General features: G+C 40.6%; 2 protein-coding genes across 2 annotated transcripts in view; one reads left to right on the plus strand and one right to left on the minus strand.

Annotated features, from left to right (window-relative positions):
• Window positions 1-366: 366 nt before the first annotated feature.
• On the plus strand, window positions 367-10,954 carry DTX3L (deltex E3 ubiquitin ligase 3L). The gene is made up of 5 exons (XM_048486466.1): window positions 367-941; window positions 2,488-2,720; window positions 3,565-5,130; window positions 5,612-5,829; window positions 10,052-10,954. The coding sequence occupies exons 1-5, from the start codon at window positions 758-760 to the stop codon at window positions 10,119-10,121; spliced, it is 2,271 nt and encodes a 756-aa protein (XP_048342423.1). The 5' UTR covers window positions 367-757; the 3' UTR covers window positions 10,122-10,954.
• Window positions 10,955-14,633: 3,679 nt separating this feature from the next.
• PARP14 (poly(ADP-ribose) polymerase family member 14) overlaps window positions 14,634-27,864 on the minus strand; it is a 36,178-nt gene continuing 22,947 nt past the window's right edge. The window contains exons 12-17 of the mRNA XM_048484500.1: window positions 26,826-26,993; window positions 23,980-24,186; window positions 23,286-23,894; window positions 22,260-22,405; window positions 19,917-20,091; window positions 14,634-16,609 (exon numbers count right to left, since the gene is read on the minus strand). Of these exons, the coding sequence (XP_048340457.1) occupies window positions 16,323-16,609; window positions 19,917-20,091; window positions 22,260-22,405; window positions 23,286-23,894; window positions 23,980-24,186; window positions 26,826-26,993 (1,592 nt within the window). The 3' untranslated portion in view covers window positions 14,634-16,322. The remainder of the gene's footprint in view (window positions 16,610-19,916; window positions 20,092-22,259; window positions 22,406-23,285; window positions 23,895-23,979; window positions 24,187-26,825; window positions 26,994-27,864) is intronic.

Genomic DNA, 27,864 nt, shown 5'->3' on the forward strand with positions numbered 1-27,864 from the left:
TTCAGAGGATCTGATATCCCTTCTGTTTATCCTCTTATTTTCCTATCTTTTCCTCCTTCCTGTCAGTCTCTTTCTCTTAATTTAACAGCTCCCCTTTCCTCTTTCACATTATTCTTTTCCAGGTAGAACACATTTAGGAATCGCTCACAGGTTTGTGGACTTTGTGCCAGCACTGGCTTCTTACGCATCAGGAAGAAAAACTTCGAACACACCCTGCTAGAAGGAGGCTGTTATACCAAAAGCTCTTTTTGGTGCTGCAGCAGGAGGTGGAACAAAAATGGGAAGTTGAACTCCTCACGTGGTTTGCACAGCCTCCGCCCTGATAAAAGGAGAGGTCTGTGGGTCACTTCCGATCAAGTCAGTGGGGTTAGAATAGCGCGTTGTTTGTAATCACAGCATGAATCCACGAAAGCTTCTGCCACAAGAAAAACACGTTAGTGTGCTGTGTCCCTAAACAAGAGTCTTCTGGTCCCGTAAATAGTTAAGCGCCAGTTTTTTTGCAATGCACTTCAGTCACTTCCTAGAAATCTGGGATGGGGAGGAGGGGTGCGCCCATCTATTGCCTGTCCGGCCACTTTTACGGGTTCAAAAGAAATAGCAGCCTTAACAATAGCAAGGCGTTGCTTCTCGGCCTGACAGGCGGCGCTGCCCAACCCGGCTGGGGAGAGGCGGAGTTTTCTCCGCCCCTGATCTGCTGCGAACTTTCTTGCAAAGAACCGAAAGTGAAACTTGGCCCGTTGTCCCTGCGCCTGCCGCCATGGCTAGCCGCTCCCCGGCCGAGCTCTTGGTGGCGGTCGACCGTGCAGGGCAGGCCGTAGAAAGGCTGGAGAGAAAGCTGCAAATCTATTTCCAGTCTAAGCGCTCCGGGGGCGGCGAGTGCGACGTACAAGCCGAGGATCTTGAACGGGGCGTTTATCGGGTGCGCTTCCAGGCGGAGGGAGGTAAGAGCGGACAGAGGAGAGACGTGTCCTGGCCAGTGCGCAGAAACCTCTGACGGGGAAATCCCTGTAGAAGAGAAACAACAAGTGGATTCCGCACAGCATGTTTATAACGAGTTGCAATGGTTATAAATGAACTCATTTTCCCTAAGGGAAACTAAAGTAGATTCAGCACAGCCTGTTTATGATGAGTTGCCATGGTCATAAATGAAGTTCATTTATAACCATTGTAACTCGTTATAAACATGCTGTGCGGAATCCAACTCAAGCTTGGAGCGAGACTTTCCTCGCTGCTAGAGTTTAATTTGCATCTTGGGTTGCTGCTGCTTTCTCTTTCTTTTTTAGAAGCCTTGCTCTTTCTGTAACAATTGCGTGATCTAACAGGTGGCCCTTTCTCCGGAAGTTCATCTCCATCTTGGGAGAAGCAACACTTGCTATGTTTTGCAGTTGTTAAAGGTTTTGAAATGGGGGCTGGAGGGGATGGCGTTTGGCTTAGCCTGTTTTAAAAATGAATGACAGTCTCTCATATATCATTAAAAAAATAACCAATACTTGTTGTATGGGCACAGCACTCTTGCTGGTTTAACAGCCCCAAGCTTTGCACTTCACAATCTAGTGAATTTGTGTTACAGGTTGACATTTCTTCCAGTTGGAAGGGATGTTTGAACATGGGCAATCGGACATGGCCGAGGCTACCCAGGTATGAATAACAGGACAAAGAGTAAAACGCAATGTTGCCATATTTCATGCGTAAACTTGGGATTAAGCCCCCCCACCCCCATGTATACTGTCCTTTGTCTATGCATGATATTATGGTTGCATGGCATATCTCATCAGTACAACACACCTTCTGCCCAGCATAGATCTCCTGAACTACATTGTGTAATCTCATGTGCAATGAAACATCATTTCAGTTTCAACTTTTGTGTAACCCATTAAGAATTTATACAAAGCAAATGAACCCTTTCAGTGAAGTGCACTTATTCAGAGACTTAGGACCTGTTATTGATATTTCTCAATCTTTTAGCTACTTCAGATCTCATAGCTGGACTAAGATGGATGAAATTTCAGCAAAACATAGGTAGACAGATGCATGAACTTGTCTCTTTTTGGGCCCATCAGGTGCAACTATAAATTGGTCAGGTCTGACTCTGTCAAAGAGCTTTTTGCCAGTGCTAATCTTTAATGACCTTTTTATTTATCCCAGTAAACATATTTTGTTACAGTGCCCTACTGCTTGGCAAAGAAAAAGCAAGATAAAAATTGTAATGGGAAATTCTAGATTATCCAGGATGACATTTGTGGCAAAAAAAGAACCCCACTAAGATGCAGACTAAACAGCATTTTGGATTTATGTTGGGGTGCATTTTGGATTTATGTTGGGGTGAGGTTTTTATGAAGCTTGGTTTACCATACAAGCTTCTGTGTTTCTTTCATGAACTGATTGGACATGACATGGATCTATGCTAAACATCTGCATATTCTAAAATGTTCGTTTTATTTTTAGGTTAGGTGTATTAATGCTTCTTGTTTATTTAATTCAATACAGCAAAGAGACGAGTGCAGGCGTCTGAATATCATTTTATAAACTGTAATGATCATACTCTAAGAGTACGCATCCTTCAAGATTCCAAGGGGATGAATTCTGCAGCAAAATCATTTTCACAGAGCTTGACAAGTCCACGGTCTGCTTCAAGCACTAAGCAATCTCAAAACAGTTTTGAAAAGACACAGCTAAGTGAAAAATATACTGATAATCCAGCAGCAAGTATTACCAAAAAGGTAAGACTCCAGCATTGCCTAAATTAATTAAGCCCCCGTACCCATACTGGTTTTGAGGTGATGAATTCTTCAGCAAAATCAGACCACCAGCCCACTATCTATTTCAAGCACTCGAGAACTCAAAATGGGGTTGAAAAGATGCAGCTAAATGAAAAATGCACTGATAATCCAGTAGTGAAAAAAAATGTAAGATTCCAGCATTGTTTAAATCGTGAATCAAGCCCTTGTCCCCTTGCTGGTTCATGCGTTGCTTTTTCTTATTTAGTCTTATGAACTGCTCTTCTAGCACTCCTTTTGTTAGGAGTTTTTAACAACCTCATTTTTTTAAAGTTATAATTATTTTTGAACACTAATTATAATTTTATGGATTTTGTTTAATTTTATGCAGGGTATATAAAATACAAGGTTGTAAAACCATGATAACAGAAAAACCACACAAATAATCTATCTTGTGGGTTTGTAGCTGTGAATGGATGAGTGATATCTGAGTCCTACCCCACTGAGTCCCTAGTGAGATGGGAGCCATCGTGCCTGTCAGTGTGTTCCTTGGTGCTTTTCCTTCTTTTCCCAAAGTAAAGAGCCAGTTATGGCTCCCTTCTCTTCCTCCCCCACCCCCATGCAACAGGCGGTGCTTCAGAGGAGTCCAGGAGGTATAATCTTTTATCTACCTAGAGCACCTTTTTGGGAAACAGCTGCCTTAACGTTTGGCCTAAAACCTCACAACATTTTGTGGTTGACTCCACCCCTCCCTCCCCTGATAGCAACCATTTTGTGTGCGCTTTTTGGGAACTTGTACACTGTACCTTGTGTAGCAATTCACCTGCCCTTCTTCATTTATTTCCAGATATTTCTCCGTGTATCTGCCACTTTGAATACTGATTTGTTCACAAAAGAGGAGAGGGATGAAGTGGTGAATCTTTGGCCCACTTTAAACATAGAAAAGTGCTCAAAGGAACTGGGTGTAGAAAAAGTGACAGGAGACTATGGCGATGTCGAAAAATTGCACCATCATTTTGAGATGCTCCTTGCAAAGTCCCGTGGCTTTGCTGAATCTGGACACCACCAAAGACAGAACAGTTTGGAAAAGATGACCATGAAGGATCAGAATGATGGGAGAGGAAATGAGGTTGAAGAATCCTCCAATATGGAAGTTCCTTCGGCAATCTTGGAATATTTTAATCATGTCTGCAAGGGAGAAGTGAAAGACTTGGAAGAAAGGTTTAGCGTAAAGCTAACGAGTGTAGAAGATGGCAGTGGGATGGCATCTGTACAGTTTGCGTGTGCTGGGAGTTTTAGCTTCATTGAGAAAGCTCAGCAGACTTTTGTTACAGCTTTTCAGAGAGTAGCAGCGGATCTGAAACAGGAAATCATTCCTCTTGCTGACCACCACCAGGTCATTAAAACGTCAGAAATGTTAAACGCCAATTTTAAAAGCATCCTTATCAAACCTCAGGAAAGAAAACTGCTTATTCGTGGCCCTGCTGGGGATCTTTCAGCTGCTAAAGAACTTATTAAAAAAATGGATGCAGAAAGCATAACTAAAAAACCTGAAGTTCGTTTTCCCAAAACAGGTGTGGTAGTTGATGCTGATATGTTTGAATTCTTGGAACCAAGGTTAGCTGCAAAAATTCAGTTTATAAACCAAGCATATGGAATGCAAATGGAGAAAAAGAAATGTCTCAACAGTCAAAACATACACATCATTTTTAAGCCTGCAACAAAGATGACAAACCCAGATCTAACTTCAAAAGCTTATGAGGCCTTTGTCAAAGATTACCAGAAGGCCTTAGAAACACCTACAGAAAAAGCTATCCTCTTGAAACTTTCACTAGATCTATGGAAAAAGGTACATGAGTTCTTTGTACATTTGCAAAAAGAAAATCCCAGAGTTACTCTGACAAAAATGGAAGACAGAATGATTGTATCCGGCCTTCCAGAGCATGTGTTTTCTGCTGAAAAGCATATTCTGCAGTTTTTATACACTGGCAGCCGTTCTCCTCCTGCAGACATGTCATCACACATTCACACAGCTAAAGCTGGAACAAGTTCTGGAGCATCCCTTGGGCACAACAATGGCCAGAATGGGCATCTATTTCCTTCTGGAAATCCATCCTCTATAAAGGCGGCAAAGGCTGAACCAGAAGAAGAAGAAAAGTGCTCCATCTGTATGGATAAAATTGACCAGAAAGAAGTGCTGTCCAAATGCAAGCATGCATTTTGTAGGAACTGCATTCAAGCGGCAATGAAATATAAGCCTGTCTGCCCTGTGTGTAACATGACCTATGGGAAGATAGAAGGAAATCAACCACCAGGGAATATGTCTGTTAGTAAAACGCACACATCTCTTCCTGGTTACTGGGGGGTTGGTACTATCACGATTGTATATCACATACCTGGTGGCACACAACAAGTAAGTTTCTCTAAGTGGTGGTGTCTTTGCCTCCTTATTAGATAGAGTCTGTTAATCTTACTTATTTACTAAAGAAAAGTTGTAATACTAATTTAGTCTGGGGAGTAGCCCAGGAGATGTAGTCTTTAGATAGATTTATTTTCCTTTAAAAATGTAATTAAAAAATTATTTTTAATTTCTTTTAAAAAATAATTGATTTTATCCACCCTGCTCAGTGACTGTTAACCACGATAGCTAAATTGAATTAATTCAGCAGTATACCGCTAAATATCAAGTGGTAGGCACAAACAGGGGAGGTCATCAGCTTGTTATCTTACTTGGATCTTCCCTAGTGATATCTGGATGGAGCTTCTGCTGGAAGAAGAATATTGGTTTTGTTGTTACCTTAGTCTGATTATGTAGCAGTTCATACTGTAGTAATTTCTTGAATGCCTTCTAGTTGGATATGATGTGTCATGTTTTCAATGTTTTCAAAAACCAGGAAAACCATCCTAACCCGGGAAGAAGATATCATGGAGCAGCACGGACCGCATATTTGCCTGACAACAGCGAAGGAAATGAGATTCTAAAACTACTGCAACGCGCTTTTGATCAAAAATTGATTTTCACAGTGGGCCAGTCACGTACGACGGGAATGAATGATGTTGTTACCTGGAATGACATTCATCACAAAACTTCAACACATGGAGGGGCAAATGGGTAATGAAAATTATGTAAATGCAGTTTTTTACAGAAAACTTTTGAATTGACATTGGTTTTGTTGCACATTACCTCATTTGATTCAAAGGGTCAGAGCTATCAGAAGAGCTTAGGGAAGAGGTGGCAGAATGAATCTCTCCGCACTTTTCCCAGAGCAGCATGCTGTTTGCCTCAACAGTTCTCTTGGAATGTTAGGGAAGAACTTGGTGATTAAAATGTGCCAGTGTGGGGTGTCCTGTGACAAGGGAAAGTGAATAACTGGCTTCCTTCTTCATTTTTCACTGGTGATTTCTGCTATCAAAAGAGTAGCAGTTTCCCCCCTGATTTCTCCCTCACTGCTGCAGCACATCACACTGGTGCATTTTGTTTGTGAGGCGGTCCTGACCCTCAGAGAAGATTCTCAGGGTAAACAGCAAGCTGATAGAGGAAGAAGAAAGCAGGAGAAGATATTCTCCACCATTTTGCTCTGTGAGCTGGATGCTACCCAAAGTGTGTTCATAGAAACCATTTCAGAAAATCAAAGCAGATAGAGTAAATTTCTGGATGAAAGCTGTTTCACACGATAAGCCACGTTGGTCTGCAGTAGAGCAACTATTAGTGTGAGGTCTCAGATCGGCATTAAAAGGTAAGTATCTGACAACTCTCAAAAGGCTGTACCTGAACATTTTGTTGGTCTCTGTTATGCTTACTGGACTTGAATCTAGCTGGTGAAAAGCAGTTACTGTTCCCCTTTGCTACAAATACTTACCTTTTAATGTAACCCAAAGGGCCCAGTGTTGATCAGTCATAGGCTGTAATCTGCTCTGTTGTTGACATATTCTTTAATGATTAAAAATAATGCTTACTAAGGTCCGTGGTGATTTCACATAGTCTGAATTCTTCCTACCTAGTACTGAGCTTTGCCCAGACAGGTTTCATGGTGTGTGGAAGCATTAACAGCATCACAAAGTATTTATTGACTGTTCTAAGTATGATTGCAATAATCCTTACAATGCCCTGCAGTGTAGGCTGCAGCTGTTACCTGCATATTTTACCGGTGGAGGCTAAGATTGAGAGAATTGTGACCCAGTTTGGCTATCTTATACATTTATAAAAAAAACCTTTGTGGCTTATATCTTGCAGTCTTGACCACTGTGCTTTTCTATCTTGTAATGAGTTTGTAAACAAACAAAGCAAAATGGGCATTAGATGGAACGTGAGCACAAAATGTTTCTGTGCTGAAATCCTTCATGATCGCCATACTTCTTTGATCTTTGCTGTAGAACATGTTTGTGCTGTGATTCATGCATCCCCATAGTATGAAATCTTGCGTTGGAGCAGCCTAATAGAGGTCAGGGAGGATGTGAAATTCACCCAAGCCACTTATCTGTCACGTACTGTAAAACAGGGCATTCCTACATGACTGTCATTCTGGTAGTCAGAACTTATTTTGTCTTGCCTTAGCAGCAGCATTTGAAGAGGGCCATATTTAAACATAAAAACCTCACTGTTCTTAAAGCAGGACAGTTAGTAGCTAGGACCTTATTGAGAACAAAATGAACCAGAGGACTGTGATGAATTTGCCTGTTACAGTGGCATATAAACAGCATATCATATCATTGCTATATCTTGTTAAAGGTTAACGTCAAAGTGGGTTAGTATTTATAATCTGTTCTATTAAGTTTTGGTTTCAAACCCTACTTGTGGTAGCAACCTGAACTGAGAATAATGGGGGTATTGTCTTCATCAGATCAGAAGACCAGATCAGAATTCATTTGTTCTTCTGTAGCCCACAATGTATGCTGTGTTTACATTTAAAACTTTCATCGAAAATGAAGACTAGAATTTTGTTTTCAAATATAGCATGAGAGCTTTGACTTTCCTTAGGGTGGTAACTAAAGCGTGTTGCTTGTGACCTGTTACGGGCTGTGGCTCCGTGATAGGCTGTGGCTAGTACATCTGCTTTGGCAGGCAGCAGATTCCAAGTTAAGTCCCCAACATCTCCAAGATGATGTGAAAGACTTTGTCCTAAGATCCCAGAGAGTTTCTGCCTTTCAGAGTAAACACTACTGATCTTGATGAGTGTTCCGACACAGTGTAAGGCAACTTTGTATTATTGTGTGTGTATTCATAATACTCTCACCTGTTTCTTAAGTTACTGTCAACAGTAGGAATTGGATCCAGTGCTGCTTCTCCACCATCCAGAACGGTGTTTCTGCCAACCGAGGGGGGGGGGGGGGCTTTTGCAGGTTTGTCCACATATACTCACTCAGTAGTGGATGAGAGCAGAAGTGACATAGTGGTTAAGAGCAGGTGTACTCTAATCTGGAGGAACCGGGTTTGATTCCCCACTCTGCTGCCTGAGCTGTGGAGGCTTATCTGGAGAATTCAGATTATCCTGTACACGCACATACCAGCTGGGTGACCTTAGACTAGTCGCAGTGCTTCTGAGCTCTCTCAACCCCATCCTACCACATAGGGTGTTTGTTGTGGGGGGAGGGGGGAAGGGAAACGAGTTTGTAAGCCCCTTTGAGTCCCCTATAGGAGAGAAAGGGGGAATATAATTCCAACTCTTCTTCATTCTGCAGTCTCCCACATCTTGCCCAGTGCTGTTCTTAAGGGTCCCTTTTTCAGAGAGCACAGTAAAAGACAGGACTGTTCTTTTCCATGAGCAGAGCATTGTGAGTAGAAATACAGCGTTTCACTTAGGGTAGTTTATTGAGTGGATTTCTGCAGAGACACATTGTGACTCTGCTTGTACAGGCCTGCTACAGAAAGATGTAGAAACTCTGTCTGCTCTGCAGCTCTGAAGAGCACACACCTTCCCTCCCCTTAGAAGGGAAGATTGCTGCCCAAATACACATGATGGGAGGGGAAGGAATGCTGTTCCTTCGTTCTTCCACCATGGCTAGACGAAGAAGACCTGGAAAGCCAATTGCAGCGCAGTAAAAAATAGCAGCCTATGGCAGGCTAAAAGGGAAGGTTGTGTGTCTGCGCAGAAACTCCATGAACTACAGTTACACAGGTAAGTGTAGCACTGTATTTCTACTTTATGGTCTATTCTGTGCAGCCCCACATTGGGATACTACAAGCTCAATGATTATTGTCCTTCCTCATGTCTGCAGTACAATGCAGATAGAAAAGCAATGCCACAAAGAAATTAGGGACAGATGTTGCAAGTGGTGATGGTCCCAATGTTCCCAAAACTGTAGAGGTTACTGTGGCAAGGATCACCATACTGAGGTAGAGACGACCCAGGCCCAGGTTGTAACATTGGAGGGGCTGTGCAAACAGGCTGCTGCAAAACTTCCTGAATACCATCATCCAATGGAGGCTGGTTAGAGCCAGAGCTTCCGACTCATAGAATATGGTGTGCATTGGTGGCAACAGTCGACTATGGCCCCTTGGAAGCGAAGTGCTTCAGACTGGTGAGGTACTGCTGGCCTAAGAGTTCAAAGGCAACAGAATCGGGTGCTGTAGAGAACTCGATGGAGAGACATTGAATGGCCCAATGGCGAACACCTATTTGGACTATATCCTCTCAGTGTTGGAGGGAAAACCTTGACAGTGATGTCAACGGTGATCTGCAGCAAGAGCCATTTTTATTGACCAGTTGCCTGATTGGGGGAGACAACATTTTAGAAAAACTTATCTTTCAACAATTGTTTACCATTCTCCTTCTTACCTTTGTTTTGAAGGGGCTCCAAAGCAGCCCAGGTCGAAGAAAGCCTTAAAGGTCCTGCGAGGAAGGACAGAGGCCTGGTGTCAGGTGAAGAATCAGCAGAGCTGAACTACTTTCCTCCATAGCAGTGAAAGGAACTGAGGAAATACCACTCCTTCCCCTCTCATCACGTGGCAATTTGGGCAGGAGTCTTTCCTCCCAAGGGGAGGGGGAGTGAGTGTTCTGCTGAGCTGTAGAGCAGACAGCAAACTTATAAATCTTTCCATGGCAGGCTTGCTCAAATGCAGTCCCAATGTGAAGGTGCTCAGAATATCCACAAATATGAATTTGAGATACAACCTAGACTAAATACTTAAATTTTAGTGAAAATCAGGGCTCCACCAAAACTAACCACAGGCCCACTTTTGCTCGTTTCTTTTGGAGAGACCTTTGAGGATGGATACCAAAACAATATCAGAGCCTACTTTCTCAATATGTTGGTATATGTGGTATCTTAAAGGAAGATGCTACAGAGCAGCATCCTTTCATTGGTTTAATTAACTATTTCTTTCTTTCTTTGAGGTATGGTTATCCTGATCCTGATTATCTGAAGCGTGTTCGAGAAGAACTGAAGGCAAAAGGAATTGAATGATTGTAGCTGTTGTTTCTCATCACAGTCCAGAATGTGTTTCAGCACATAGTTAAGCTGCAGGGGGTGGGGTGGGGGTTAAAGGGTCTTCCGAAAGTATTGCTAATAATCCACTGAGGGATTGTGAACTGCACAGTATTTCTTTATTTAGCCATCAGACTGTATATGCATGGGCTTTTAAATAAAAATGCGATCTAAACCCATTACAGAATCAAGTCTATTATCAGAGTTTAACCTCCAAATTACTGTTGAAAATAGATATATAGTATATCTAAATAGATGTATATTTGATCAGGTTACAATAACCACATTCAGAAATTTGAAGTAAAGATTCCATGTTTCATTTTGAGGGATTGAGCATTCTGTTCTCTCTCTTTTGTAGTATTTCAAAACTAAATGGAATCCATGTTATCCAAAATGTGACTCTCATGTATACTGAAGTAGGGAAGAGAACAGCAGAACCTCCTGGGCAGGTTATTAACCAGCCATCCAGAAAGCAGTTACATGACCATACCACCATGTGTTAAATGCTGCTCAAGTCTATTTACTCCACACTACGAACTGCCTACTTTGTCAACTGAACAGTCAAACTTAAATATGAAAGGATTTCTAGTTACAAAAATGCAAGAATCTTATGCAGTGTTTGGTAGCAATTTCGCATACAGAATGTGTTCAACTAGGGAAAGCAAAGAGTTTTCATTTCTAAACTTGGAAATTCAGTTAGTTCTACTTATGTATTTTGCAATTGTTCAATTGACACAAATGTGCTTTTGGACTTATGTCCTTGCCCCAGAATATATACAGAACTATTAATAAAAAGAATTTCTTGACTAGAATCAAGGTCTGTTGCTCGGTGCTTAATTTGAATCAAATGCCATTGAAGTCTGGCTCCAGGATCTGTTTCCAGCAGACTTTTGACAATGGAATATGTGAAGTAATTGAAAACATAATGGTCAGAATACATCAGCAACATCTGGGCAAGCTCACAAGCGTTCTTAGGAAAATCCTCTTCCTTCCAAAGAGAGGTTTGTGTGTGTATTTTCCTAATAACACCTTTCTCTTGGCACTGAAAAAATCACCCCACAAAAATCTGGGATTGGGTAACATGAACGTTGCGGCTAAATTTGAGAGGCATCTAGCCAACCCTGCAGAATTTTTAAAATAATTTTTGAAAAGAATTTAATTATGCTGTTGGATATATTCCCCTTCCAAACTCTTATTTTAGCATTTTGTGAAAGCCATTCCCAATGCCTGATTCAGACTATCTTCCTTTGTTTATCAATCTTCAGTGCTTTTAAGGCTTTCCTCCATGCACTGTCTGATCAATTTTGTTCTGGCTAAAAATTCACCATGTGTAGTGGTTAAGAGCAACGGACTGTAATCTGGAGAACCTGGATTAATTCTGTACATGAAACCTGCTGGGTGATCTTGGGCCAATCACAGTTCTCTCAGAACTCTCTCAGCCCATGTGGAGGCAGGCAATGGCAAACCACCTTGACCGTCTCTTGGCTTGACATAAATGGAGTCACATAAATCTGCTGTGATTTGGCATTACACATACACGTAATTCAGCAAACTATTCGGGACTGTTTATCTATTTGGGATAGGATATGTCAAGAAAAACAACAACAAACCAAAAATGGGTACTGAAAAATTAAGGATTAAGATAGCTTTCTTAACTACAGTTATTACTCCTGGTGGACATTTCAAGCCATTTTCACAATTTGGTTTGCACAAGAAGTAGCACATCTGCATTTATTTGTGTATACATCCATCTTTACCTTCTCAAAAAAGAAAACCCATTCACAATCATTTGAAAAACAGCAACAACAAAAGTGCTTTAAGAATGGGGGTGGGTGAGTATGTTTTTCAAAAGCACAACAGATGCTAACCAAAGCGGAGGTTAGTAAAGGTTTCATTACCGTTCTCGTTTGCAATGTGCTGCATGCCCATGTATTTCCCTTAATTTTGACATTTACCTGTACCATGTTCCTAATTTTAGTATCTTTTAAATGGAGATTATCTAACAAATCAAAAGTTAGGAACAAGTACTTTTTTGGCAATTGCACTTTGTGATCATCCTTTATTATTTAGATCAGTTTCTGAATTTCCATGTAGACAACCAGGAAATCCCAGGGAAGGCCAAACACCAGAATCCAAGGAGGGAACTGCTTTTTATCCAGGTTCTGCTTCATCAAATATTTCAATTAACACATCAAAATACAACTTTGTTCCTGCATAATCAATTGTTTTAACCAGGCCTCACAAATCCTCTACATTTTTTTGTGTCAACCACAAATTCCCAACACTTCTGTTTCCAAAAGCAACTAACTTTCCTTGAGGGAGGCCGCATTTTACTAGTGATGTATGCTGCAAAAAAAGAGACAATCTGTAAATGGAAAGTGTTCTGAGGATTGAAGCCTTTATTTAGAAAATAATGTATGCTTTCTTAGGCAACTTTATTCCATATTTGATGGTGGATTGAAAAGCATACTTGTCCAGAGGAGGCAACAAAGATGGCAAATGGTCTGGAGATCCAAGTCCTATGAGGAAAGTTGAAGGAACTGCATATGTTTAGCCCACAGAATTTGGCCTACGAAGGTTGAAGGAGCTGTTTAGCCTACTGAGAGGTAATATGATAGCCATATTCTAGCATCCCACCTTCCAGTACCCAAAGGCAATGACACTCCCTAATTCTCCTATGATTCTCCTGTTTAACTGCTGGTCAGCTTTTCTAGGTATGATTCAAACTCCTCCGCATTGTGTTAGATCAGTTGGTCATCCTCAGAAATGTGCACACTTTTGTACACAAGACAGACTAAAATAACTGGAAAGTTCTCTCCTTTATTATATATGCTCAGAGGCAGCCTCTACTGGGGTTTCCCAGGACACAGGATGGAAGGCTGGGTTTTAACTTTGGAGGGGGGGGGGGGCTCAATGAAGAGGAAGAATGCTGTACACATACACAAAGCACGCAACATCCGTGTAAGAATATGTAGACCAGGGTGGGTTTATGACGGCCCATAAAGCTGCTACTCTGCAAGGGACTGTTAGTCTCCCTAACCCAACCAACTTCTCCTACAACCAGCCTTAAGGGAATTTGTAAATAGTAGGCAACTTGGTTAATTAACCTCTCATTCTTTGGAAAGTAAAACCGCAATAGGAAAGCAGTGGAGTTGATAGTTCGATGGGAATGTCAACTCAATGCATGGCAGCTGTGAAAAAGGCAAAGTCTATGCTGGGGATAATTAGGAAAGGAGTTGATAATAAAACTGCAAAGATTGTCATGCCCTTATATAAAGCAGTGGTGCGACCGCACTTGGAGTACTGTGTTCAGTTCTGGTCGCCACATCTCAAAAAGGATATCGAAGAGATAGAAAAAGTGCAGAGAAGGGCAACGAGGATGATTGAAGGATTGGAGCACCTTCCTTATGAGGAGAGGCTGCAGCGTTTGGGACTCTTTAGTTTGGAGAGGAGACGTCTGAGCGGGAATATGATTGAAGTCTATAAAATTATGAATGGGGTAGAAAATGTTGACAGAGAGAATTTTTTCTCTCTTTCTCACAATACTAGAACCAGGGGGCATCCATTGAAAATGCTGGGGGGAAGAATTAGGACTAATAAAAGGAAACACTTCTTCACGCAACGTGTGATTGGTGTTTGGAATATGCTGCCACAGGAGGTGGTGATGGCCACTAACCTGGATAGCTTTAAAAAGGGCTTGGACAGATTTATGGAGAAGTCGATCTATGGCTACCAATCTTGATCCTCCTTGATCTCAGATTGCAAATGCCTTAGCAGACCAGGTGCTCAGGAGCAGCAGCAGCAGCAGGCCATTGCTTTCACATCCTGCATGTGAGCTCCCAATGGCACCTGGTGGGCCACTGCGAGTAGCAGAGAGCTGTACTAGATGAACTCTGGTCTGACCCAGCAGGCTTGTTCTTATGTTCCTATGTCCTTATGTTCTGCTTTGAAAACAAGTCCACAACCATCCAGATTACTGACTTCCCTCTGCTGGATGGGAGGTCGGTGATGAAATCCGTAGAAATCACCTTCCAGGTCGCCTGGGGTGCCGACAGGGGTTCCCAAAGGCACCTGGTGGCCACTGCGAGGAGCAGAGTGCTGGACTAGATGGACTCTGGTCTGATCCAGCAGGCTAGTTCTTATGTTCTTAAAATTGAGGATAGGTTTAACTACCCTTTCCCTGGTCACTGGCATGATAAAACCCTTCCTTTCTGAATGAGCCAGAGGCTGCATGTGCCCACAATCTGCATTTTAGATATGGGCTGAGATCCCTGTTTGCTGTACTCACAAACTGTTTCAACCTCTGCTGCAACAGGAACAATGCTATATCCACCATGTTTACAAAATTTTGAAACATTTTCCTCAAGTCATGCTTGCTCGGATGATTTGTGGCCTGTCCTCCTTTGCCATCTTTTTACATCTTGCTTCTGGATAAAATGTTCCCTTCTGAAGTTGAGCTCTCATGACATAAATGACTTGACAGCAGATTTATTGAAAGCATTCATTTCTCATTTAATTTCACTGAAGCAGTCCGAACATGGCATTGTCATACAATAAATGGGGGAAATGTTAGTTAAATGGCATTATCAGGAACTAGCAGGAAAAGAAATTGGAGGCATCATTGTGTACTTGTGGGTGGCAGTAATCTAGCTGGATGTAGGATTTTGAATAGCTAGATGTAGATGTGAGAATAGCTGGATGTACGATTTTGAATATGGGTGCCCCCCACTCCACAAATGAAAAATCTGCAAGGGGAGGGCTAAAGTCTACATTTCTGTGAATCTGGGATATCTGGGGGGAAAAGTAAGCGCAGTTAAATAAAAAATGTTGTAAAACACCAAAACCTTCTACAAAATCCTCACAAGATCTCAGCCACATTTTGGGGTATTACAGGCAACCTCTAGCATCTTTGGCAATGCCCAGAGGAAAAAAAGGAGAGAGTACAGGACCAGCAAAAGGGGGATTTCCTCTCCTCCTCACATCCTCACGGGCGTATTCCTACTAGCTAATAGGTCTGAGCACATTTGAAGAGCCTCATTATTCCAATTCGATATTTCTTTCTTCATTTCACATAGATGGCAGAAGGAACTTCTAGCCACTTTTCTCCAAGAGATCTTTATCTCCTGTCTTACAAACCAATGTCCAGAAACATTTGGAGGGGGAAACAACAAGAACAATTAGCATGTGAGCAAAGAAATAAGTGAGTGGAGAAAAGCTAGACCACATTTTCCTTGTGTGTTTTGCTACAGTGCCCACAAGCATTCTTGAAGCCCTCTAAGGAAAAAGAGCTGCACCTCTTGTGGTTTTAGAAGTATGAGCACAAGCCCACACTCTTGCTGTTACCAATTCCCCACAAAAACCTGCAATTTTCTAAAAGACCTACCGATACTTCTCAACAGGGGTCAGCTGCTGAACAGGAAGTAACATTTATTTCCATGCTGGGAAACATTTCTCTATACCCAACTGCTGCTATTCAGTTGAGTCTGCTTTTGCGTCCTTCTCTGGTCAGCTGTCAGCTCTATCCAAAACGAAGGACTATTGTTGCTTTATACAAGCTGGTTTTTTTCCCATCATGAGCTTCCCACTGCTTCATAAGTCCGGAGAGGGAGGGGGAAACTCAATAGGGTTTTCCACTACTGACACATGCTTCACTTCTGAAAAATAATATATTTTAGGGAAAAAGCTAAAATTCTTCTAGAAAAATTTTCTTTGTCACTCAGGTGCTTCACAAACACTGGCAACTATGCTCTTAAAGGACTATGTCAGAGAGTACAAGATAATTCACCACAAATGAACGTGGGAATCTAATGGATAGGGGGTGGCAGACACAGGGTGGCTTTAACATTTCCTGAGTTTCTCTCAGCCAAGTAGGGCAAACGGAACAAAAAAAAGGGGCAAAACTACACATCATACATGATGTCTGCTCTTTGACCGTTGTGTGCACTTGAGTACAAGTATTTAACCCTTTCCCTGTCACTTGAAAACCAGAGGTCAATGAAGCGGCCATTTCACTATGCACTTCTTCAGTATGTTTATGAGCATCAGCAATGTGCACTGTCCCATCCTGGACAAATGTTCAAGTGATAAGACTAAAATCATTCTTATGAAGATCTTTTCATTCAAGTTACACCTTAAAAGTTTCTAGGAAAGGACAAGGAAGCTCTTCAAATGAAAATTAGCTCAATTTCTGAAAGTAATGAGATACTCTGGATAAGCCTGAGTGTCATGAAATATAACAAACATGCTTGGATTTGCCAAGTTGTCAGTGACACTATCGTACCAATCAAACCCCCCAGGAGTTTTTGGTGGTGGAGTAATCTGATTTCGTTTTCCAACTGTGAAATCTCCAGTGAGGACCCGAGCAAGATACATACATTTTCTGCCATTGGGGTCTGGTGTTGCATATGTATCCTGTGCAGAATAGTTGGCGTTAACAGCAAAATAGGTACCATTTCCAATCATTGCAGCTGGAACAGGAAAAGACAAGAGACAAATCTCAGAAAACCACTATTATTCTCACTTTAGAAGTGGGGAAGAAATTGTCAAATGACATAAGAAATAGCAGTTGAAAATTTATGATGGAATATTTGAGTGGATACTAGTTAATAATCCTACCATTTTGCCCAGGGAAGTCTAAAGTCTTCCTCTAGCTTCAGGAACCTTTGTAAAACCTAAATGGCTCTCCCTCTGGCAGAAAGTCTCCTCAGACTCAAGAAGACCTCAAAATAGAAAGCTACAAGCCAATAGAAAGTAACAGAATTGTATAGCATTTCAAAGTGCTTCATGCTCATTATCCACCGGAGGTTGCATCTACCAAAGATTTCTATAGATGGAAGGGATAGGGATATTCGTCCACAGAGTGTGAATTTCCCATCTTCCCTTTCAAGGGCTTCCTAACATGTTGCTTTTGGGGAACAGAGGACTCCAACTGAGAACATGACAGGCTCGTTCAAGGTCTCTGGTGGGAGGGAGAAATTGGAAAAAATCATTCTTTCAGATCCAAACTTGTATTTTCTCCAGATACATTTTCAACTTTAGGTGTTTGACCTGCCTCTTCTAGAGGGCTGTAAGTACACCATATTATTACAGTATCCTTACATGTTTTTTCCCTTTTGTTGTTAACCATTCTAAGCTTTTTTATTTTTTGGAAATGTGGGATACGGCTGTTCTAAACAAATAATTACTCTAGCAAACTCAATTATTAAAAGAATACACAGAACCTTCAGAGCATTTTATCCACTAATTATAAATTCACAATTTATGAATTCGAAGTTATGTAAATATTAAGTGGGATAACTGAAAAAATGAAACCCAAGAAATGAGTGACCATTGTGAGGATGTGATGTGAGTGACCATAGTTTTGGGAGTAAAAAACAAAGAACCTACAGTTGCTTAGATTTAAACATCTCTTATAGGAGAAAAGAAAATAAAGTTTTGAAGGAGAAAAGAAAGTAGGGTACAATTCTCCCCTCTCCCTTTCTGAAAGAACAAAATGGAAACCTAGGAAATTGCACACAATTAGTAGTGCCTATAAACAGTTGTTAATGATCCCACTGTATATATTGGAAAAAACAAACAAGCAAAGAAGGATCTTCACAAACAGTTCGCAACCCACGTAGAGCATCTTTTCTGTGTTATGATTTCTTATCAAAGCAGTTTTGTAGGACTTTACAATTAGGGTTGATAGAAAACATATTTTTTTAAAAAAATCAATTTTTAATTTAAATTTGATTTTTAAAAATAAAATGCTTTGTGAGGAAAAATTTATCTTAAAAAAGTTCTCTGTTTAAGATACATTATAGTCCAAAGGTCATTCACAATGAAATAAAGCCTGAGGTTTATCACATTGTTCTCTCCCTGTAGAAGAAAATGTGTAATGGCAGCAGAATGTAAAAGGAACACAATTTGGGAATATTTTAATTAAGTTCCTCTACCTATGGGTAAGGCAGGTATGAAAGCAAAATACAAAGACTTCAACAAAGCAATGCAAAGCCTAGTTGCCAAAATGAAACTGGAGATAGTTCACCTTACAATAATTGAATAAGTCTCTTATGTATTTCTGATATTATAACAAATCAGTATTTTTTGATGTCAGGGTAAAACTAATGCCAACACTTCACCAAACAAATTCAAGACTGAGTGGCCCAAATAAAACCTTACAATAATTGAATAAGTTCCTTATGTAGTTCCAGTATTATAACAAATCAGTATTTTTTGACGTCAGGCGAAAACCAATCTGAAAAGTGTTACTCTGAAAATGAAATGGTTGTCTGGTTGTAAACATTAAAATTACACCAGCAAGAATGAGACTTTATGTACAAAATCATGATTTGAATCTTGTCTTAATGACTATTCATGATTTAAATTGATTTAAATCTACCTTGTCTACAATTATTCAAGATGCACTGAGAAGGTCAAAAGAAACCCACAGGAAGGAAACATATATTGGTGCAAGAGACATACATTTAATGGGAATCCTACAGATGCCCAGTGAGTTATGTCCAGGACAGATTACACATTAGACAGTTCATAAAGGCTTGGAGCAGTTTTGAAATGGCTTTCAAGTTTTTTAGAATTATTATTGTAGTCCATGAAGGACTGTGAGGTGGGTGGGGCTGAGAGAGCTCCGAAAAGCTGTGCCTAGCCCAAGGACACCCAGCTGCTGTGTGCTGAAGTGCACAGTCTAATCTAGTTCCACAGATAAGCCTCCACAGCTCAAGTGGCAGAACAGAGAATCTCCAGATTAGAGTGCACCTGCTCTTAACCACTATGCCACCTTCTCATAGCAATATTCCAATAGCTGAAGATGATCCATTTTTCAAACACACATTTAAAAAAATAATTATTTCAAAAATATTGTAGAAAAATCCCTAACAGAAATTGCAGAAAAATTCTGCAATTGCAGAAATTGCAGAAATTGCAGAAATTTCTGCAATTGCAGAAATTGCAGAAATTGCAGAAAAATCCCTAAGTGCACCTGCTCTTAACCACTATGCCACCTTCTCATAGCAATATTCCAATAGCTGAAGATGATCCATTTTTCAAACACACATTTAAAAAAATAATTATTTCAAAAATATTGCAGAAAAATCCCTAACAGTAACAAAATTGAAAATTCCATTTTAAATTATCTGTTTCTCCATCACCAGAACTGCCTGAATTAATCAGTCATATGATGAATCCGTACAGTTACCCATTCATTTATCTATCACAGGGTGTTTGTTGTGAGGGGAGAAGGGTAAGGAGCTTACTGCGGATTAGGTTTAGCAGTCCAGGGAGTGATTCACCTTTTCATTCCCTGGATTGATAAGCCCCACAATACAATACTATCAACCACACCTTTGCATAACAAGTTCCACCCAAACACTTACTGATTTGTTCCCCACCCTGGGACATGGGCAATATATACCCCAAACATTTCCTTCTCTCTGGACACAGTGTGTAACAGACTTCCCTCTGTGATACACCTCTGAGGATGCCAGCCATAGATGCAGGCGAAACGTTAGGAACGAGATCCACCAGACCACGGCCACACAGCCCGGAAAACCCAGCAGAACCAATATTACTGGAGGATCAACAGCCCCAAAAAGATTTTTAAAATACTACAGAAGGATCATGTCTAATATGAATCACAGTAATATGAGCACATAACCATAAAGACAAACTGAGATTTGGGTGTGTGGGTGTGTGATGACATATTGTGTCCCTTACTAATACTTTGCGTCTCATCTCCTAGACCTAGAATAAATTACCTGGTTTCAGGTACTGACTTACCATTCTTTCCAGCATAGCCGCGATCAAATCCAGTCTGGTTAATTGGGATTATTGCTGAACTGGGAGTTCCATGGAACAGAACTTTTTCATTGTTTCCGTGGCCATTCTTATTGTTCATTTCTTCCTTTTTGACTTTGTAGGATTGCCAGAGATAAGGATTTTGTATCCTTTCAATCTACAAAGGTTGTGAACAGAGGACCAATACTGAAGAAGTTTTTTTTGTGCTTCCACAAGTAAAACAGAATTAAAGATCACAGAACATTAAGGGTGTTATAATTAGGCGGGGAACTTAACCTTTGATTTCCCCTTTCTTCTGCAGAACTCTGAAAATGGATATAGAACCAGCTGGGATAAACCAGCCTGTGAAAAAGGACTGCAAGGGGAAAATCAGCAGGGGAGAATTAAGCAACCTCTCCTGTTTGCCATCTTTCCCCTGAAAATCCCTTCACTCCCATGAATCAGTATTGCGAATGATCTTTTCAGACATAAAGCAAAGTTCTGTCCTATGTTCATCAGTGAATGAGGGAAAAAGGCTTGCTGGGTTCCAAGTGTCTGTTTTTACCCACTTCTCAGTGTAGTATGCATGGTTTCCAAAACAACGGGGGTGGCTAATTGACAGATTGTTGCTCTGTAACTGGAGAAATCAAAGTTCATATCCTTGACTGCCATGAAGCTCAGGCATTCTTTCAGCCTAATCCATCTCATAAAATTATAAATTTGGAAGAGACCCCAAGGGCCATCGTACAATCCCCTGCCATGCAGGAACACACAATCAAAGCACTCCTGACACATCATCATCCAGCCTCTGTTTAAAACCCTCCAAAGAAAGAGATTTCACCACTCTCCGAGGCAGTGGATTCCACTGTTTAACAGCCCTGACATTCAGAAAGTTCTGCCTAATGTTTAGGTGGAATCATAGGGTTGCTGTGAGAGTAAAATGTGAATGGGAGAACTATGTATGTCATCCTAAACGGCATAAAGTGTGAAATAAAATACATAAATTGGGGCATGTCTCATAGAAATAACCCATGATCCATAGTTTGATTTGAATCCAGTAGCTCCTTAGAGACTATCAACATTTTTGGGGTATATGCTTTCGAGCACCTGGCTGTTGTGGGTTTTCCAGCGTGTGCAATTGTGGTCTGGTAGTTTTTGCTCCTAATGTTTCACCTCAACCATGGCTGGCTTCTTCAGAAACATATCATGGTTAGATGGCCACATCTTATCATGACATGCCTTTGAAAACTCCAGCCATAATGTTGGGAGCAAAAACTATCACTAAGCTTAGAAAACCCACAACAGCCAGTTAGTTCTGGCTGTGAGAACCTTCAACAATACAAGTTAAAGCTCCCTTCATCAGATACTGGAACTCTTCTACTGTAGACCATCATGGCTACTCTTAAACTATCTTCATGCTTGACAGTGGTGCTTAACCACAAGTACTGCCAGTGATATGCCTAAAAGGAAAGACCTCTAGGCAGAAAGGTGACCTACTTTTGGTCTCCCTATCAATGCCCCTCAGGTTCACAGGCACAATGTGTGTCTGAACGTTCAGGTTTTGGTGATACTTCACATCAATGCCCTAACCTTTAACACAAATGAATTTTTATTTTCTAAACTGCACACCCTTAGGAGTGGAGTCTCCACCACTCAATGAATTACCATTTGAATTATTACATGGAGATCAGTGCACACAGTACAGCCCAACAGAATTTACACTGAATTTATACTTTCAGATAAAGTCTTGTTAAAAGTATAATATGTGTCCAATACCACAGGTATAACAGTACCACAAGGTATCTGAAATACAGACCCTAACCACACTGATAAAAAATTGAAGGACAGTTTGCAGCAGCCAGTGTTTTCAGAACAGACTAAAGTCCATGACAGTTTCAAATTACTGCCATTCAAACAAACCGTTGAACATTCTGGAAGCACAGACATATGGCATTTATGTTCCACTAGACTTGAAGCTTGGACAAGACCGGTAAACATCTGGGTTCAGGTGAGCTTAGTGGACTTTTATTGTACTACTACAGGATCTTTGCTTTGTACTATTTTTTATCAGTGTTATTAGGGATCTGTACTTCAGATACCTTGTGGTACTGTTGTATTGTTTGTGGTGTTGGACAAATATTATACTTATAACAAGACTTCATCTGCAAGCAGACAATTGCTGCAAGCCTTCCTCAGTGTAAATTCTATTGGGTTGTATCACTCAATGAACTGCAAGGATGTTGCCAATCGTGCAGGAATTTATAACAGAGGTTCTGAGCTGCACCATGTAATCCTGTGCATTGTACCCTCAGCCTGTAAAGCTCATTTTTCTCTATCAAAGTTCACCTTTTCTATTTTCTGCATATGACAGGTGGCCTGGAATTTTTGTTCAACCTCTTTATATTCTGGTGTTGAAGGTTGCAATGCAACACTTTTCACAAGGGCTCCATTCATATCCTCCCAATTTTTAGGAAGTCCGTGTAATAGTTTACCTATAAAAAACATTTTGTGTTAGTACTGTTATTATATAAGTTATCAACATTAGAAGAGATGGGTTTTAGGGTGAGGATTTGGGCAATAGAGGCATTTGCTGCCTCATTTCATATACTTCCACCCACCAAGTCCATTCTGGCTGCAGTTAGTGCCTCCATCTTTCTGATGATCTTCCAAGTGTCTTTGACTAGTCCCCAACCCTGTGCTTGGCACCAGTGCTTTTACAATCACAAAAGCATGGAAGAAAATGGCAGCGCAAACAATGAAACAGGAGCCAGAGGTAAAAAGCAATGCAACTCCATTTACAGCACCACTGCCTCATGATCACAGCAGAATACAGGGAGTGTTATAAACTGGCCATACAGCAATTACATGACTGCTCTGTCAGGCACCAAACTCTACCTAGATCCATTTAATTCTACCCAGATATATTTAACCCACATTCCCACCCTCCTGTCTGTTGTTTGAACTGTCATACGTTAAAATGTCAAATGATTCTTAATGTACCGTATATACAGCACATTTTTTGAGCTGAAAAAGCCCCCCTCGACTTATATGCAAGTGAGGTGTATTTTTAAAAAATTTTTTAGGGTTTTTACTTTGTCAGCCTCCAAGGTGCGCAGTTTTTAGGCTAGCGCAGGGGTCTGCAACCCGCAGCTCTGGAGCCGCATGCGGCTCTTTCGTCATTGTACTGAGGCTCCTGAATATTTCGTCATTGTACTGAGGCTCCAGAGCATTTACATATCCATCCTTTATTCCCTCACCCCCTCTGAAAACAACTGCAGAATTGCCCTGTGGACTAAGGGGATGCTCTGATGATGTCACAGCTGATCAGTAACAGGCATTCAAGTATTAATCAATCCTGAGACTCCTCATTACCTTCCTCCTTTCCCAAGCGCCGAATGTTTATGCTTGTTCCCTGGTCGTCTGTAGCAGTCATGTTCTTTATGTCTGCCTTGAAGCTCCTTCCTTCAATGTTGATCTCTACCTTCCTATTATTGTTAACTTTGGCATCTTCTAAATGGAGATTCTCCAGCAAACTAAAAGGTAAGAATAGATCCCCTCTAGGTGAATATTGCCACTCAACTAGATTTTGAGCAAGTTTTGCCTTGGATTCCTCTTCGCGATCATCTTTAATTCGTTGGATCAGATTCTGAATTTTCATCTGGGCCTCCAGGACATGCCGGGAACAGCCAGACACTAGAATCGAAGGAGGGGTCTTCTTTTTATCCAGGTGAATGGCAATGTGTAATCTTCTCTGCAAGTCATTAAGTTGCTTAATTTCCTCTTCATCAAACATGTCGATTAACACATCAGAGATACGCCTTTCTTCTTGCTCCTGCAGAATTAGTTGTTTTAACCAGGCCTCAGTGTCTTCCACATTTTTTTTGTGTTCACCACAGATTTCAAACACTGCAGCTTCTAATTTCGTTTCCAAAAGCAACAAACGTTTCTTTGGGGTAGGCTGAATTTTACTAGTGACAAATGCTGCAAAATAAAAGACTGTAAATATAATACCAAAAATGTAAAGAGATACTGCTAGGAATACGAAGGACTAATACTCTAAACTTACATTTCACTCTAGACCACAGGGATGTTGAGGAGGGTAATGAAGAACCTTCTTTGTTTTTCATGCAAGCATAAAAGGCCTTTTGCATATGTGGCTGAAAAATTACTATTTTAATCACTTTTACATGATGGGGTGATTTATTTCCTGCAAAGTCAGCAATCGCACCAATCATTTCATCAGCTGCATTCTCTGGACTCTTACCACCCTGGCCTGGGGTAATATAACAAAAAGAAATAAATGCATTAAATATACAATGGATGCCATTTGGCATGATATACTGTTCACACTGTAGTTATCAGAATCCTCTGGATTCAGATTTAAAATGAATCAGAAATTCTTCAAAGTTTCAATTCAAGCTGACATTCAGATGGAAACCACAAAGGTATTTTAATGAAACTATGACAAACAGCCATCTTTCACCAAATTCTGCCCTGATTTTGATAGCAAGACTAGTTAAGACAATAGGAAAAAACAGATAGTTTAAATTTTGTTCAAAAATACATGACACGAATACAAATATGTAATGCATGCTATGTGATTAGCAACCTGCAGTATCAGGTGGGGGGGGGGGAGCAGAGCTGAAATAATCAGAGAAAATTTTGATGTAAAATCTGCATTTGTTTTTGCTCCCTTCCACCAATCCAATGCCTGGTACAGCAAACTGTTTTTTTTTTTTTAAGGTTTTCAGCTGTGGAAAGGGGAAAGGGTTCAAGAGTCCCATAATCCTCCTCCTTTTCCCAGCTGCCTGGAGCCAAAACTGCCTGGAGCCAAAACTGGAGCCAAAAAGTAGCTTTATACAGAATCAGACTCAGTGGTCCTGTTGGCCTTATACTGAAACCTGAAAATCCAGTCATTTTCTCCTAGTGATGTGCAGACTTCTTCAGTTCCATTCCATTGGCCTCTCCCTTATTTCTAAAGCACAGTCTAAACAGAAGGCACATAAATTCCTGGCTCTGCCAGGAGGGTAGGCCTTCCTCCAATAGCTGGACAGCAGATTGGTTGGTAGTTCCACTTTTATGCTTCCATATTTTAACTCCTTCATTCCCTGTTTTAACACCACAACAGCCCTCCTGTGACTCTCCTGTCACTCTATGTTGTTGGCAGAGCAGTAAATGGGGTTCTAGCTGTGGTTAGTGGAGTGACTAGTTAAAGCATACATCGATATAAAGGGGGATTTAGCATGAAGTAGTGCTTAAAGATCAGACTAGGATTTGGTAGACACAAATCCAGACAAAACTAAGTTTAAATCCCTGCTCTACCACAAAAACTATGGTGGGGGAAGGGCAGCAAGGAAACACCCAACCAGGAAAGATAAGGTAAACCCAACAGTTGAGAAAATGGAAGAATAAATATTGAAATATACAAATAATGGCCGATTCAATTGTGTACACAAAGCACTGCATAGATTATTTAGAGCCAGCATGGTATAGTGGTTAGAGCAGGTACACTCTAATCTGGAGAACCGGGTTTGATTTGCCACTCTGCAACTTGAGCTGTGGAGGCTTATCCAGTGAACTAGATTATCTTGTGCACTCCAACACATGCCAGCTGGGTGACCTTGAGCTAGTCACAGTTCTTCTGAGCTCTCTCTCACCCCCACCTCCTCACAGAGTGTTTGTTGTGAGGGGAAAAGGGAAAGGAGTTTGTACGCCCCTTTGAGTCTCCTTATAGGAGAGAACGGGGGGATAAAAATCCCACTCTCCTTCTTCTACTAACAATTCAAGAATTCAGTCATATCCTCTCACACAATGAGTGAGAATTTGGTGGAATGCTAACATGTATTGCTATTTTGACCAATGATATCCAGATGTGAATGATGGAACAGAAGCCTGTTGTTCTATTATAAGGAGTTCAAAACACATTTCACATTTTAAATTTGGTCAACCATCTGGTCTTTCTAGCATACAATTAAGAACCATATTTATTGTTCTTCTGTTTTCTCAACCTTTGAATTTTCCCTATCAAATCCTGATGAAGGAAGCTTGTCAGGTAAACTTGGATCAGTCATATATTTTCATCCAAACCTTCCACACAGGTCTGTTGTGAGGATAAAATGGAAGAGAGGAGAATGATGTAGGCAACCATGGGTGCCTACCGGGAAGGAAGGCAGGGAATACATGAAGTAAAATAAATATAATTGAGCAGCTTTATACAGAATCAGACTCAGTGGTCCTGTTAGCCTTATACTGAAACCTGAAAATCCAGTCATTTTCTCCTAGTGATGTGCAGACTTCTTCAGTTCCATTCCATTACTATTCCACAGTTCCATTAAGCTTTGCATTAGTTTTTTGGTTGTTTTTCAACAAGAAAGGAGAATTTCAGAATGTTGATAGCAGAGATGGTATAAAAGTGTAGAGATTTGTAACTATCAAAAACTTTTAAAATATAGCTCCTTCAGAGGAATACAGTTTAGGCTGCCTTCCCACAGAAGCACAGCCAAACCCACTTAAATGTGCAATCCACCTTGAGAAAGGTAGATTATAAATAACATAAAATAAATAAATATATTTAAACCTTCTTAACAACAGTAACTAATGTCACATTCATAGTAACCTGCGCATGATTTTAATCCACCCTTCTTTGCTTCTAAGGCTTAATTACTCTAAATTCCAGACCACTCGCTTTTTGTTAATCGTAGTCCATCGATTACCTTGGCAGTGGCTAAGTTCTTGGAAAACATTTTAAATACCAATGTTTAAATGTTCTAAATGTAAATATATTTGCAATTTTATATGCCATTAAAGGTTGAATTGAATTGTATTGAACAACAGTAGCTTTCTCTAGGTGTTAGGACATCATTTCTTAAAGAAAAGACTCTACAGCACTTATTCTAAGGAGAAAATGCAAACCTGTTCCAATTGCAGGGAAGGCAACAGATGAGTACTTCCTCAGTTCACACTCCTGGAGAACTTTGGAAACCTGAGAATTGATGTCAGAGTCAGGGATAAGGTGGATAATGTTCTTACAGATTAGATTGCCACCTTGGGTAGTTATAAATCCATTGTTTGCCTGTGAAGCTAGAAAACAAGAGATAACAAGCTGTAAATCCACTATGCACCAATAGAAGTTTACATTTTCAGCTGGTTGCATGAGAATACCTAACAAGACAGCATCTAAGTGTGAAATTGGCCCTAGCATATATTGCATCACAGACAATCAGGGCTTGAAACATATGGTAAGTAGACCAATAATTTCTTTTTGGCACCTGTCTGCCTCTAACATCCAGCGCAAAAAGGAGAAACCTTCTTCCTTCACCAAGTTTTCAGCACACTGAAGTGTGTTGGCTCCCTTCCTCCCATATGGGACAGGCAAATCCCTCCCTTACCAAAAGTTTTCTGGAATATCATTCACCATTTACTTTGTATCTTGCTGTCTCTCATTGTGCAAGAGAGATGTTGGGGAAGGAAAAGAATGGCAAGAGAGAGACTTGGACAAAGGGAGAGATCAACCGGTCTCTCCCCACTAATTCCTCAAGAAAACAGGAGCAGAATGAGTTGGTTTCCTTCCCTTTCAATGCCAAACTTGGGAAATATTTAGTACCAGCAAGATTCCTGCGTTTCTAAACAGCTCAGCAAACAGCTGCGAGCCTGAAACTGGTCCTTTGAAACCTCCACATATATCAGAAGCTTTGAAGAATGGTCTATAACACAACAGAATTGGCTACCAACACCAGCCAAAATTTGCATAGACTTACATATATTACTTATATTTGACTCTTTATATTTCAGTTTCTTTGTGGAAAAGGAGGAAGAAATAAACAATAAGACACCTGGTAACTCTAATAGGATTACTATAAGTTACAGAAGGATTTACACGGTACTATTCTTTTGTTTTGAAAAGCACAAAGCATGTAGTGGTTTATTCTCCCTTGGATTTTATACTATACAA

Source organism: Sphaerodactylus townsendi, linkage group LG02 (assembly GCF_021028975.2).
Source record: "Sphaerodactylus townsendi isolate TG3544 linkage group LG02, MPM_Stown_v2.3, whole genome shotgun sequence".
In the NCBI taxonomy this organism is placed as follows: Eukaryota; Metazoa; Chordata; class Lepidosauria; order Squamata; family Sphaerodactylidae; genus Sphaerodactylus; species Sphaerodactylus townsendi.

Excerpts from the sequence above, each read along its gene's own strand:
- DTX3L (XM_048486466.1), top strand. The coding sequence starts at position 758 with ATGGCTAGCCGCTCCCCGGCCGAGCTCTTGGTGGCGGTCGACCGTGCA. Across the intron at positions 942-2,487 it reads GCGCTTCCAGGCGGAGGGAG|CAAAGAGACGAGTGCAGGCG; the intron begins GTAAGAGCGGAC and ends AATTCAATACAG. Across the intron at positions 5,830-10,051 it reads ACACATGGAGGGGCAAATGG|GTATGGTTATCCTGATCCTG; the intron begins GTAATGAAAATT and ends TCTTTCTTTGAG.